This window comes from Lithobates pipiens, unplaced genomic scaffold (assembly GCF_037356315.1).
Source record: "Lithobates pipiens isolate NorthernLeopardFrog02 unplaced genomic scaffold, aLitPip1_a1.2 Scaffold_13, whole genome shotgun sequence".
Classification (NCBI taxonomy): Eukaryota; Metazoa; Chordata; class Amphibia; order Anura; family Ranidae; genus Lithobates; species Lithobates pipiens.
In genome coordinates, this window is record NW_027507718.1 from 37,030,861 (window position 1) to 37,043,963 (window position 13,103).

Sequence of the window (13,103 nt, forward strand, 5' to 3'; positions counted from 1 at the left end):
TCATCTACCTGCTGTTCTAAGATGGAAGTGTGGCGAACCACATCTCGGATCTCCCCTGTTAGCTTGTCTGTAATGGCATCTGAGGTGCTCTTCAGGGCCTTGTTGAGCATCCAGTTCTAATTGATGGAGTAGTTCAAACTTGAAGGTGTCACCTTGCAGAGCTATGGGGGTCACTCCAAATTCAGAGTCTGACTTGCCTTCCATTGTGGCTGCTTGGTGCTGATGCAGCTTTGATGTGTGAGCGGTGTTTCAGGTCGGGAAGATGGCGGTGCTGCCATCTTGGACGAGACCCTCACCAGCACATCCCAAATTGATTTCAGCTTCAGTTTTACTCTCTGAGCTGCCAAACACCATCACGGGTTGCTCCGGTGTGTCGCGGCTATGAGCTGAGTCATGGTTGCGAGACTCGCTGATGCATGGCTGTCAGGTCTTGGTAGGTGCGGCGCTCTAAGCACGTATGTCTTGCTCAGACAGCTTCTCACATGCAATTAATACTAATTGTCCAGAACAAAATGTAGATATGTATGTCTTTAGATTTTGCTGCTCCTTTAAAGAGACTCTGCCAATTTCTTTTTGTCATTCTTAGTGTGTTTTAAAAAGTATTTTTTTTTATTTTATAAAATGGGGAATCATTAGAACCTCTTCCCAGCTTGTATTACGGTCTGTGTCCCTGTTAGAGATTCATCCTCTCTATTTGCCCTTGTGATTGTAGTCAGTGTAGCAAACTACATTTTTGCCAATGTAACCAGAATAGATGTGAACTGTTTCAATGGGAACATTTGTTTGGATGACTGCAGAATTGCCAGCGAAAGATGCAGTTCAATGGATGTTCCAGCATATATGATGTTTTGAAGATATCTTTTATCTGTGGCATTTCACAAATCCACAGCAACATGTCTTGAATATTGGTACACCTTGGCTTTCCTGTAGAATGTAGAAGTTTCTGGTGGTGGTTCGCAAGACACTTCAGTTTGTGTTAAAGCTGACCTACATCTTTTGATATACTTTACATAGTATGTTTAGGCCAACTTGGCCCAAACTAACCATGTCCCTCACTACCATGTGAAGCTGCTAGATGTGCAGTATAAACTCCATGTAGCAAATTTTTGTTAGTGAACCCTTATGGACTTTATAGGCACCAAATACACAAAAATCCTAAAGTATTCATGTATTTGTCATAAAATCTAAACGTAGTGTTGTAGATTAAAACTTGCACAAAAACATGCTACCCCAAGTAAGGCATAACCATCAACCAAACCACCAACATAGCCCTATCATAACCAAAATCAATGCGCCAAAGAATTGCGGCTGTCAATGTCTGGACGGGCTTGGGTTATGTTGATGTAGCAAAGTGGAGCTCTACATATTTCACACCAAAGTGCTTCTTTAGGAGCTTAGGGTAAGTATTTAGTATAGGTCCTTGTTTTTATAGCCACTACAGTGACTCCTTAACACTATCAGAGGAGCAGTAGGTGGTGTGCAGGCTGTGTTCCGACATATCAGAAATCATAGCACTGTATCCAATCCCGGTGATGGTCGTCTCACCAAAGTCTGCCCAAGTGGAGTAAACCTCCCTTTCCATTTTCCTGAGTTTGGGATGTGTCCACTGTCTGTCATCCTGTGTTCTAAAAGTAAAATGAATCCGCTTTGAGGCAAATAAGACAGCAAGTTACCATCCCAGGTGGAATTCTTTTTGTTGCACAGTATTTTTTGCTTGCATGGTGCTAAACTTAGTGATAAATGTGAGCCGTGAAATGTTAGAGTAGAATTGTTAATACTCACTTGTTGGTGTCCTGCCTTCTAGTGGTGGGATTTACAAAATTCGTATTTTGCATGTATATCTCATCATAAACACACACACACACACGTTAATTTCACATAAATTGAATTCATTGTAATGTTTGTTACAGAAGATTGAAGAGATCGCTGAAGGGATTGTATCTGGCCTTGGACCTGATGGAGAGGTATGCTTTACTATTGCAATTGTAAACATTTATTCCATTAAAATAACCCAAATTGCAATTCTGTTTGCTGTTATATGTTGTTGTAATATACCTGGTGCCTCTTAGCAATGTTTTTTTCTCCAGTCTTTTAGGTATATATGGGTATTTTTCTATTGGGCATTTCACTTTTTTGTACCCTATTATTGGTGGTACCCTTCTGGCATGTTCCAACATTGCTAAAGCTATACAAAATACATTTTACATATTATTATTATTTTTTTTACCATTTTTTGTTCCGGCTTAAACGACATTGTATGGTTCTGTGTAAAAGTCGTCGACTTTGAGAAAGGTCCCTTAAAGTTTGTTACCTAAAACAGATCTGAACACACACTAGTTGAAGGGAGCACAATGTAACCTAAAACATTACATTTATTGGATAGACCCACAGTAAATTATTCAGTTCTGCCCTTGAAAATTTCTGAATGGTTTGAGAGTGACCCCACATCGCTTGATGTTTTTGCAGAGGTGTGGCAGCCATCCTAAAGGAGGCTATAGCAAAAACCAACTCCACACAGCTTTCCTCCAGTACAGTACTTATATATTCTTGACAGGTAACGGCAAACAGTAGGTCACTTTCTTTCCTGTCCATTGAGGGACACAGGAAGTCTTACTAGAGAGGATTGGACACTGACAAACAAAAGAACTGTAAGCCAGCCATAATAACCCCTCCTTCTGTAAGCATGCCTCAGGTTTTTGCTACTGGCCTAAGAGGATGGACATTTGTAACTCGGCTCTGCAGTGTTAGACTATCCCATTTTTTTGCCAATTTCTTTTTTTACTTCAATTAAGACTCTGCTCTACATGAATTTTGGCATTTTCACGCTCTAAATGTAGCTGCCTGGCGTGGTCGTCCTCAGCCTAGCTTTTGGAGTACTGCAGCCAGACTCAGCTGGATTGAAACTTGCAAGAGTAGCGTGGAAGTGACCTCCGGGCGTTCTGTGTGGGACACTTTCCATACTCTGTTCTGGTAAAAATTGGCTATAGCATGCTTTCCAAGTCCAGAGTCGCTGGCATTACCTCAGGATTTTCCCTGTGCCCAAAGACTCACTTAAGCCAATTGGGCCAGGCACCAGGAGCTACCTTTTTTTACATAGGATGCTTAAGTGCCTTTCTTTCTGATGGTTATTGCCATAAAAGGGGGTTAATACTCTGGGACTGGGTGTTGATATTTTCTGCTTAACGGCACTGAGAAAGCCTCTCCCTGTTGCTGCTTCTGCTTGCAGAGAGCCATATTGACTTTCGATCTGTTCTTGCTGCCTCCCTACAGTTACTTCAGTGACCTTTGGCCATTTGACCCACACCCACTACCAACAAAGTTTTATGATTAAATTCACCTTTGTAAAAAAAAAAAAAACTGACTAGAGACGTCTTTGTAAAAAAAAAAAAAATGCACATCTGTTGCAGCTAAAAAAAATGTACCTATATACACCGGGGACGGATCCAGAGCCTAGTCTCGGGAGGGACGCTGCCAGAAACTGTTTTTTTTGGGTAAATTTTATCAGGGAAATGGCTGGTGTTAAGCATCAAGCTTCAATCATCAATCACAGAGCCATGGTTGTTATGGTATCAGGATGATTGAAGCGCATTACTATTATTACATTGTTATAAAAAATGTAATGGTTCAACTCGCCATATTGCAGAATCAGTGGGAGCTCCGAGCGTGTCACCTGCCACTGTCACCTGCCACACGTTGTGGATTGTCACTTGCCATGTCGCCTGTCACCAGAAGCAGATTTTCACTTGCCACGTCCCATGCCACACGATGCAGAGTGTCACTTGCCACGCCCCATGCCACACGATGCAGTGTGTCACTTGCCACGTCACTTGCCACGTCCCATGCCACACAATGCAGAGTGTCACTTGCCACGCCCCATGCCACACGATGCAGTGTCACTTGCCATGTCACTTGCCACGTCCCATGCCACACGATGCAGAGTGTCACTTGCCACGTCCCATGCCACACGATGCAGAGTGTCACTTGCCACGTCCCATGCCACAAGTTGCAGATTTTCACTTGGCACGTCCCATGCCACACGTTGCAGATTGTCACTTGGCACGTCCCATGCCACACGTTGCAGATTGTCACTTGGCACGTCCCATGCCACACGTTGCAGATTGTCACTTGGCACGTCCCATGCCACACGTTGCAGATTGTCACTTGGCACGTCCCATGCCACACGTTGCAGATTGTCACTTGGCACGTCCCATGCCACACGTTGCAGATTGTCACTTGGCACGTCCCATGCCACACGTTGCAGATTGTCACTTGGCACGTCCCATGCCACACGTTGCAGATTGTCACTTGGCACGTCCCATGCCACACGTTGCAGATTGTCACTTGGCACGTCCCATGCCACACGTTGCAGATTGTCACTTGGCACGTCCCATGCCACACGTTGCAGATTGTCACTTGCCTGCTATAATTGTCTCTTGCTCTGTCCCAGGCACCAGATTACCAGTCAAGCAGCAGATAGATGAAGTAATCTCTCGGCTGCCTGCACACTGCATAGTGAGGGTGGAACTGCAGGGATGCAGGACGGGCTCCGGGTGGTGAGAGATAATGTCATATCTCTGCTCTCCCGCCTGCCGGCTCCCTGATTGGCCAGTAGCCACACACACATTGTCACTGAGCCAGGCCGCCCGCGGAGCCACCTGCTGTCTCTCACCAACGGAGCCGTGCTCTCAGTCATGGAGCCGCACACCGACTCTTTCACCCACGGTGACACCTGCCCGCCCACTCACTCGCATTCTCAGAGGGGGCAATTGCGCCCCAGCCCCCCCCCCCCCCCCCCGATCCGCCCCGGATATACACACACACAGGTGCACTTCCTTCAAATGTCATATAAAATAAATAACTGAATAGTGATCACAATAACCAATTGTGAATAAACATTAAAAAGAAATGTACAAACATGTGAAGCAATTAAAATACTAAAACCTATACATATATAATATATATAGTGCAGACAAATGCACGTCACACAATGCATGAAAAAGATGCATGTCAGTGACCACAATATACTTAATGTGAAAAATGTGAAACAATAAAAATACTATAACCATAATACTCGTGTGTGTGTGTGTGTGTGTGTGTGTGTGTGTGTGTGTGTGTATGTATGTATGTAGATCGGTATTGCTTAATGGTTATGTATTCCAACTGTTAGTGTGCAGCATCCAGGGGTTCCCACAGCGCAAAAATACTTTTATGATAAAAAAAATGCTTTTTTTTTTTTTTTTTTTTGTACTAGGAGCCTGCAAAGCATCGCACCAACGATCGGCAAATGCAATCTCGGGCTCTTGCAGACTGTCATAGTATCTGTCTGCTCCTATCTCATATGGGCAGGCATGGACATAATGACAGGAAGCATCAATGAACTACCTAGAGTGCTCAACAGCATCCTGGTAGTTCATTGAGAACTACAAGCTGTCAGCCATAAAAGGCTGACTGTGAATGAATGATGTGAGCAGAGTGGGAGCTGCTCCAACAGTAACCTGTTACATTTCGCTCTGAATACTGGAGTAACATTTTACAAAAGGTGAACTTGTCTTTGGTTCTTACCCTGAGCCTATATGTTGCCTTCAGATGCAATCCATGTGATTCTAGACAGAGAGGACATTCCAACTGTACCTGGTACTACCAGCTCACTTTCTACCAAAATCTCTAGGGTTACTTGCAGCCCCCCTACTAAGTGACCCAATGTCTGTGGCCTGAAGTTATGATGTTCTCTGCTCTTGGAGTCTATTCTGTCCTTGAAGTTCTCTTTCATTCTAATTGGTTGTAGAAGCATCCTCTGCAGTTTCGGCTGATGTTCTTTGCAAGACTTTATGGCCCAAATCATAGTTATTTGCTGATTTTGATCAGAGGCGCTGCATGCACAACCCTCTCCAGCAGATTCTTTATCAAATTTCCCTGTGGCCCTAGCCGCTTCAGAGTCATCAGCTGCAGAAACTCCTTGAATCTGGGTCAATATTATTCCTGACTGATGAGCTTACCCCTGAGGAGTTGTGGTTTATTGCTGTGTGTTCCAAAATAAAGGAGACTGTTCCAACTCTTAAAGCAGTACGCACAACTTTAAAATGAAAGGTTCAGCCCTTTGCTTCTGCCAGTGCTGTTTCCAGCTGTGGATGAGTTAACACTCCTAAAGATGCAAAGAGTTTCTCTCAGCAACTATTTCACATGAACATTGGAAGTATCCTGATGTTTTCCTCCAAGGAATGCCTATTAGCCTTGTATCTATTCTGTGCAAATTTTCTGCAGAGGTAGTTTATTCCCATTGTGGATCTTGATATGTCCTGCATTAACCAGGCACTTACAATTTCAGGAGAGCATGCATGCATCTTCAGAATGCAAAGCAATAAACCTCTGGAGGTCCTCTCTAGAGCTCTGTGCCTGTTTAACCCAGGGTGTTCCTCCCAATGGGAAACTTCAGACTCCAGTCTAGAGTTTGATTTGTTCAGTCCAGAAGCCATTTAACATCTGCAGAGTAACATTGTCATCGTGGGACAAGTCGGTCTGGTCTCTTGTCTCCTGGCTTTATGACTCAGGAATTCAACTTTAGAGTTTTAAGTTCTTTCTTAAGGTCTTTTGGAAATTATCACAGGGCTGCCTTTTGGTTTTAGTTGTTGGAGGCATCTCGTCTCCCATTAAACAGTTTTTCAATGGGACAAATCCTCTTTCCTGCTGCAAGATTTGGACCAGTGTTTAATTCTCTGCACCATCGAGGGAAAGGTTTCTGCCCTTTCTATACAGTTTCAGAGGCCATTGGCCTCTTATTCCTTGTCCCTTATACAGGGGATCTCCTTTGTAGCTTCCCTCATCAATTCACAAGTGACTTCCCTCATCCATTCACCTGTGCATAGGAACAAGGGACTATTGAGGCTTGGGGACATAATTATTGCCCACAGTGCATTTGGAAAGTATTCAGAAGGGCTTCACTTTTTCCACACTTTGTTACAACCTTATTCCAAAATGGATTCAATTCATTATTTTCCTCATAATTTTACAACCCATAATGGCAATATGAAAGAATTTTATTTTAAATCTTTGAAAATGTATAAAAAACAACAAAAAAATAAAAAATCACATGCCCATAAGTATTCACAGCCTTTGCCATGACACTCCAAAATTGAGCTCAGGTGCATCCTGTTTTCACTGATCATCTTTGAGATGTTTCTACTACTTTATTTGAGTCCATCTGTGGTAAATTGTTGATTGGACATGATTTGGAAAGCCACACACCTGAGATACATATATATATATATATATATATATATATACATATATACATATATACATACATACACACACACACACACACACACACACACACACACACACACACACACACACACACACACACACACACACACATATATATATATATATATATATATATATATATATATATATATATATATATATATATATATAGTGTGTGTGTATATATATATATATATAATATCTCAGGTGTGTGGCTTTCCAAATCATGTCCAATCAACAATTTACCACAGATGGACTCAAATCAAGTAGTAGAAACATCTCAAAGATGATCAGTTAGTCCTTAGGGAGGTGACCAAGAACCCAATGGTCACTCTGACAGAGCTCCAGCCCTTTTCTGTGGAGAGAGAACATTCCAGAAGAACAACCATCTCTGAAGCACTTCGCCAATCAGACCTGCATGGTAAAGTGGCCAGACAGAAGCCACTCCTCAGTAATCGGCACTCCTCAGACCGTGGCAAAGGTTCAACTACCAACAGGACAACAACCATAAGCACATAGCAAAGATAACAAAGGATTAGCTCTGGGACAACTCTGTGAATGTCCTTGTGTGGTCCAGCCAGAGCCCAGACTTAATCCCGATTGAACATCTCTGGGGAGATCTGAAAATGGCTGTACACGGATGCTTCCCATCGAGCCTGATGGAGCTTGTGTGTGTGTTTGTTTTTTTTTTTTCTCCTTCTGTCCAACTCTAGTTCACCAAAACGGGTGGGAGCAGGAGCATTTTCTTTCTAGCATAAAAGGAAAAAAGGTTGTCCTGGGAACTATGCAACATCAAACAAGAAAGGAGAGAGAGCGTTACTCCCCTCTCTAAGGTCACTTTCACACTGAGGTGCTGGAGCATCAGCGGTAACGCCCAACTATTTTTAGCTGCACTTTTCCGTTGTTTTAGCAGCGCTTTTCTGCTTGTGGCCAAAAAAGGGGGTAAAAGTGCAGCGGCACTTCTTCCAGTGCTTTGGCGGCGCTGCTCATTGATTTCATTGGGCAGGGGCGATTTGGCAGCAGGGTATACACCGCTCCTAAATCGCCTCAAAGATGCCACTTGCAGGACTTTTTTTAAGCACCCTGCCATCATACCGCTTCAGTGTGAAAGCCCTCGGGCTTTCATACTGGAGTGATGAGAGGCGCTTTTGCAGGCGTTATTTTTACCGCTATAGCACCTGTAAAAAGCACCTGAAAGTAGCCTAAATATGAAAATATCAATATTATATCAGATGTCAAAAAACAAACGCACTCTATTAAATTACCCCTACGAAAGTTTTTTGTGGAGGTAACTCAATGGAGTGTGTTTATCCTTTCTTTTTTTTCTGATTATCATTTCTTCTCTAACCTGATCATTAAGAAGTTAAAAATAAACAATAATGGTCATGTGTTTTGCTTGCGTCTATCTAGCAAGGTTACTTTGTTATAAGCAAGGAAGCTGAGACCTCTGCAGTGTGTAAATGTGCTTTTACTATATAAAAATGCTGTACATACAAAAATATTACAATATTATGAATACAAGACTGACAGATATCTAACAAGCAAAATGCCTAGCAAATAAACAGCCTATGGTCTGTAACAGTAGAAATACACTTAAAAGTTACTTGGCTCCAGTTACTGTGTTCATGATCTCTGTTGCTCCTGGAGATTGGGTACCTTCTTGTTCGCTAATTACAGATTCAAGTGTTCTGCTGTGTTAATCCATGTTGAGTGGCTCCACTATCAGTCTCTACTGCTCCTTTTATTTGGGCTTTTGTTTACTGTGGTTACAAACTTTGTTTTCCATAATAACCGACTAACAGTCATTCTTTCAGTTTGAGAAGACTCTCTCTTACCGGTTTACTGTAGCTATAGAGACAATAGCCTATTCAAACTGTCAATTGAATACAACAATGGTATCTACATTCCCATGGTATCCAACAGCATTTGTTTGAGAAATATCTACTCAGGCCAAAACATGACGGTAATAGGTTTTCTATGACCAACTACTCTTGTAATGTTATGTCTGATATTAAAAAAAATAATTTTAACAAATGCAACACATTCCGCCCTTGTTTTTTTTTTATTTTTTTATTTTTTTTTCAGACTCCATACAGAAAATTTCATTACTAAGAAATCTCATTATAAACATTAATTTTCCTTGATTGCAACCCCTCCCATATTTCTGTAATTGAGAAGGTGTTTGAGTCTTTGGCTAAAAGTTTATTAGAAAGTCCATTCTAAAGTTCTTTAGAAACAAGTCCAGGCTTGTAAGACATCAAAGGCCTTGCTCTCCACAGCTCTTGCGGTTTTCCATCATTTTGTCCATCATGTAACCACTTTTTCTCTGGTATTCCTATGGATCAAATTGGAGGCAGCCTGTGTAGTGGAAAACAAAGCGGATTATCTATGCCTTCTAATACAAACTCTTCTATTCCTTCTAATAAACTGTAGACTCCGGCCCTTCAGCTACAATCTCTGCTCTAACTAGCTTCTTGCCTGGATCTCTGACCAATACTTTGCCACCTGCCTGTATCCACTACTGACCCTCACAAAGAACATCCATAGGGATGAAAGGAAATATACTGATATTTCCCAGAACATCACTGCTGTTTATTTTGGAAGGTTTGATGTTATGTAGCCTCAACAAGAGCGGCAAGTGAGAAGTAACCAGTCATAGCCCCAGCCACAGTCTTAAAGCTCGTCTGCCAATGCAAATATAACCTTCCTGCCAGATTCCCTCTCATTCCTGGATAGGCTTCAGATTCAGATATGTCACTCTTGGTTTCTATGTCATGGGAAGCAGTAACATGGTTTCTGTTAAGCCCTGTTCTTTCAGGAACCTTACATAAACACTGAACTCTGCACTCCAGCTGTGGAATCTGTGCACCGGCCCCTACCATCCTCTCATGATGGTGTGCTTTTGACTATTGGCCCAGAATTTAACCACATGACTGCCTGTGTGAGGACCGATCCCACTACCTTAGTGCATGTGTAGGTGTAAGTTTCCGTATCTGGTCCTTCAATAGCCTGTTGTATCTTTCAATAAAACCAGCTGCCTATGGATGGTATGGGATGTGGCACAACCAGTACACTCCAGAATCTTTGGTCCACTGCTGTACTGTTGATTCAGTGAAGTGTGAGCCGTTATCACTTTGGACTTGTTTGGGACAACCATATGCAATGACTCTTGCGCAATTGAAATGTTGCTGCTTGATCTGCACTTTATAAGGATGAACAAGCAAGTCCTGAATAGGTGCCCACTTTAGTGCAACAATATCTCAGTCCATTGTTTCCTCGTGGTAGGAGACTGATGAAGTCAATCTGGCAGATCTCTGCAGGCCTATCTCCCCTCTTAATCAACCCGGTGGAGTACTTTTGCAATGGCCATTGTCACACTTCTCTGTAATAATGGGGTCCCCAGATCCCGGCCCCCCACCCTATGTGAATGAGTATGGGGTACATCATACCCCTACCCATTCACCTGAGGGAAAAAGTGTAAAAAAAACACACTACACAGGTTTTTAAAGTAGTTTATTAGGCAGCTCCGGGTTTTTTTTCCGTGCTTTCCAGTTCTTCTCGCTGTGCTCTTCCGCTATCTTCTGCTCTTTTGCCAAAGGAGGAGCCCAGCTTTCTCCTTTGTCACCCCCTTCTTCTGTTCTTCCGATGTTGACGTGACGCTCTCTCCTGCTGTAATGCCGTGGACACTGTGCATGGCGACTTATATAGGCATAGGGGCGGGGTCACAGGTGATGTCACATGGTGACCCCACCCCTTATGACATCACAGTCCCAGCATCCCTTGGGACTGTGATGTCATAAGAGGCAGGGTCGCCATGTGACATCACCCTGTGACCCCGCCCCTTATGCCTATATAAGTCACCGCGCACCAAGGCGACATTGACTTTCTGCTCTTGTCCCGTCATACCTGAAGTCACCTTCAAACTTCACTTTAGTCCGTTCATTTGGAAAGTCCGGCGGACCTCTGCTGCAAAGTCCGATTTGTGTGTACATGGCATTAGTGAAAACACCCCCCCTCCAGCTTTCTGGTTGGACAACCATGGAGCTGCAAGACTCATAAAATGAATAAATATTACCAAGCAAATTAGCAGGTCTCCAAATTAATTATCTTCCATTCTCCGTTGTACATCCTATATCTGTAGTGACATCAACTGTCGGTTCAGGCTTCCTCCCTGGGTAGTGAAGACTCCTACAGTGTCTAAACCCAGCAATAGAAAGCATACCCAGAATTCTTTTAGATGTGCATGCCCCTATCTTTAAACACTCCAGGGTCATTAGTCTGCCATGCTATAATCGATAACCTTCTTTCCCTGCAATAATATAAACAAACTAATGTATATTATACTAAAATATTGTATTGCATGTAAGCGCATCTCTTTAAAACAACCTTTTGCTTAAACAAGACTGCAGATTGAATTGCGCATTAAAATTTGTTTTTGCTTTTAATTGCAAAGATTTATTTTAGAAGTCAAACTTCTTTCTATGGACACACTGAAGAATAATAAATTAGGTGTTTGAGCATATACCTTTATTGCATAGGCACTAGCCTGAAGGATTTGTTCCACTGGTTATACTAGGCATGTTGTATGTATTGGGGGAAAAAAATCATTTTCATTTGTGTTTCCTTCATTTTAGCTTATAGATGAAAGCAGTCAGATGAGCGATCTGCCTGTGAAGGTTATTCACACAGAGACTGGGAAAGTGCTTCATGCTCCTGATGCACCTAAAGCCAGTCAGCTTGAGACATGGTTGGAGATGAACCCAGGGTGAGTAGATGAATGGCCATTCTTTTCTAATAGTCATTTCCTTCTTTCTTATTTTGAAAATCTTTATCTCTCTTCTATTTCATCATAAGTTTTATTTTTATTTTTTTCTAAGGCATATTATTTTACTATTTTATTGGTAAATGAAAAAGCAGCATGTTCACTTGGGCTCCTTTTCACATGGGGCGAACTTCGCCAGCTCAGCACGGAATCTGTCAGCTGATTCCTGCTAAAAGCAGGTGGATGGCTTGTCAGGGTCTGCTATGCTTATGTAGTGCAGACAAAGACACCGCTTGCTGTCCTCTATGGGCAGCTGGATGTAAATGGACTGCCTGTCCGTTTTTATACCCGATGACAATCTGATCCACCAGGCGGACGGGAATAGATCCCCCTCTTTTTTTTTGGCGGATCAGATTGGATGTCGGCGGGTGGTAACAGATGTCTGTTGACACCTGCATAGAGGGCATTGGATGTTGCTGGTCCACCCGTGTAAAAGGGGCCTTAGTCTATTTTTCACCTTCAGTCTTATTGGCAAAATGCAAACTCAGTCGTTTTTTTTTTTTTCTCCCTCTCTCTATATGATATAGTTATGAAGTTGCGCCTAGATCTGATAGTGAAGGAAGCAGCTCAGAATATGAAGAAGAGGTAAGTTTGTCATGTATATTAACCCTGTGGCCTTCTAGGCCCTGTAACAAAGAACCTAGTGGTGTCAGTATTGCAAGACATTTCTTATTGTGTAAGTTCAGACTTGGCTCTGCAGTGTTAAAGCTTCCCTTTCATTGTTGTCAGCCCGTGTTGGGTCTAATTTTATTCTCTACATATATTAATATTATTATTACACATCCAATAGACATGCAATCATTATGGAAGGATTAACTAAATGTATGACTTTCTGGTGGCCTTGACTATAAATATTCGTAAATGGTTGACTTGTATGTCTCAGGCTCCGTTCCAAGGTGGAGTAGCCGTTGACCCTGCGCTAAATACAAAAAGCATAAAAGTTGCCTTTTAAATTAATCATCATTTCTACTGTTAGTAAATATTTTCTTTGGTCAAAACACACTTTGTCATTGAAATG

General features: G+C 42.3%; 1 protein-coding gene across 3 annotated transcripts in view; it reads left to right on the forward strand.

The window, feature by feature from the left end:
* SMARCA2 (SWI/SNF related BAF chromatin remodeling complex subunit ATPase 2) overlaps window positions 1-13,103 on the forward strand; it is a 355,922-nt gene that overhangs the window by 182,681 nt on the left and 160,138 nt on the right. For all 3 annotated transcript variants that reach the window (XM_077475014.1, XM_077475013.1, XM_077475015.1), the window contains exons 11-13: window positions 1,911-1,964; window positions 11,898-12,028; window positions 12,613-12,670. In XM_077475014.1, the coding sequence (XP_077331140.1) occupies window positions 1,911-1,964; window positions 11,898-12,028; window positions 12,613-12,670 (243 nt within the window). The remainder of the gene's footprint in view (window positions 1-1,910; window positions 1,965-11,897; window positions 12,029-12,612; window positions 12,671-13,103) is intronic.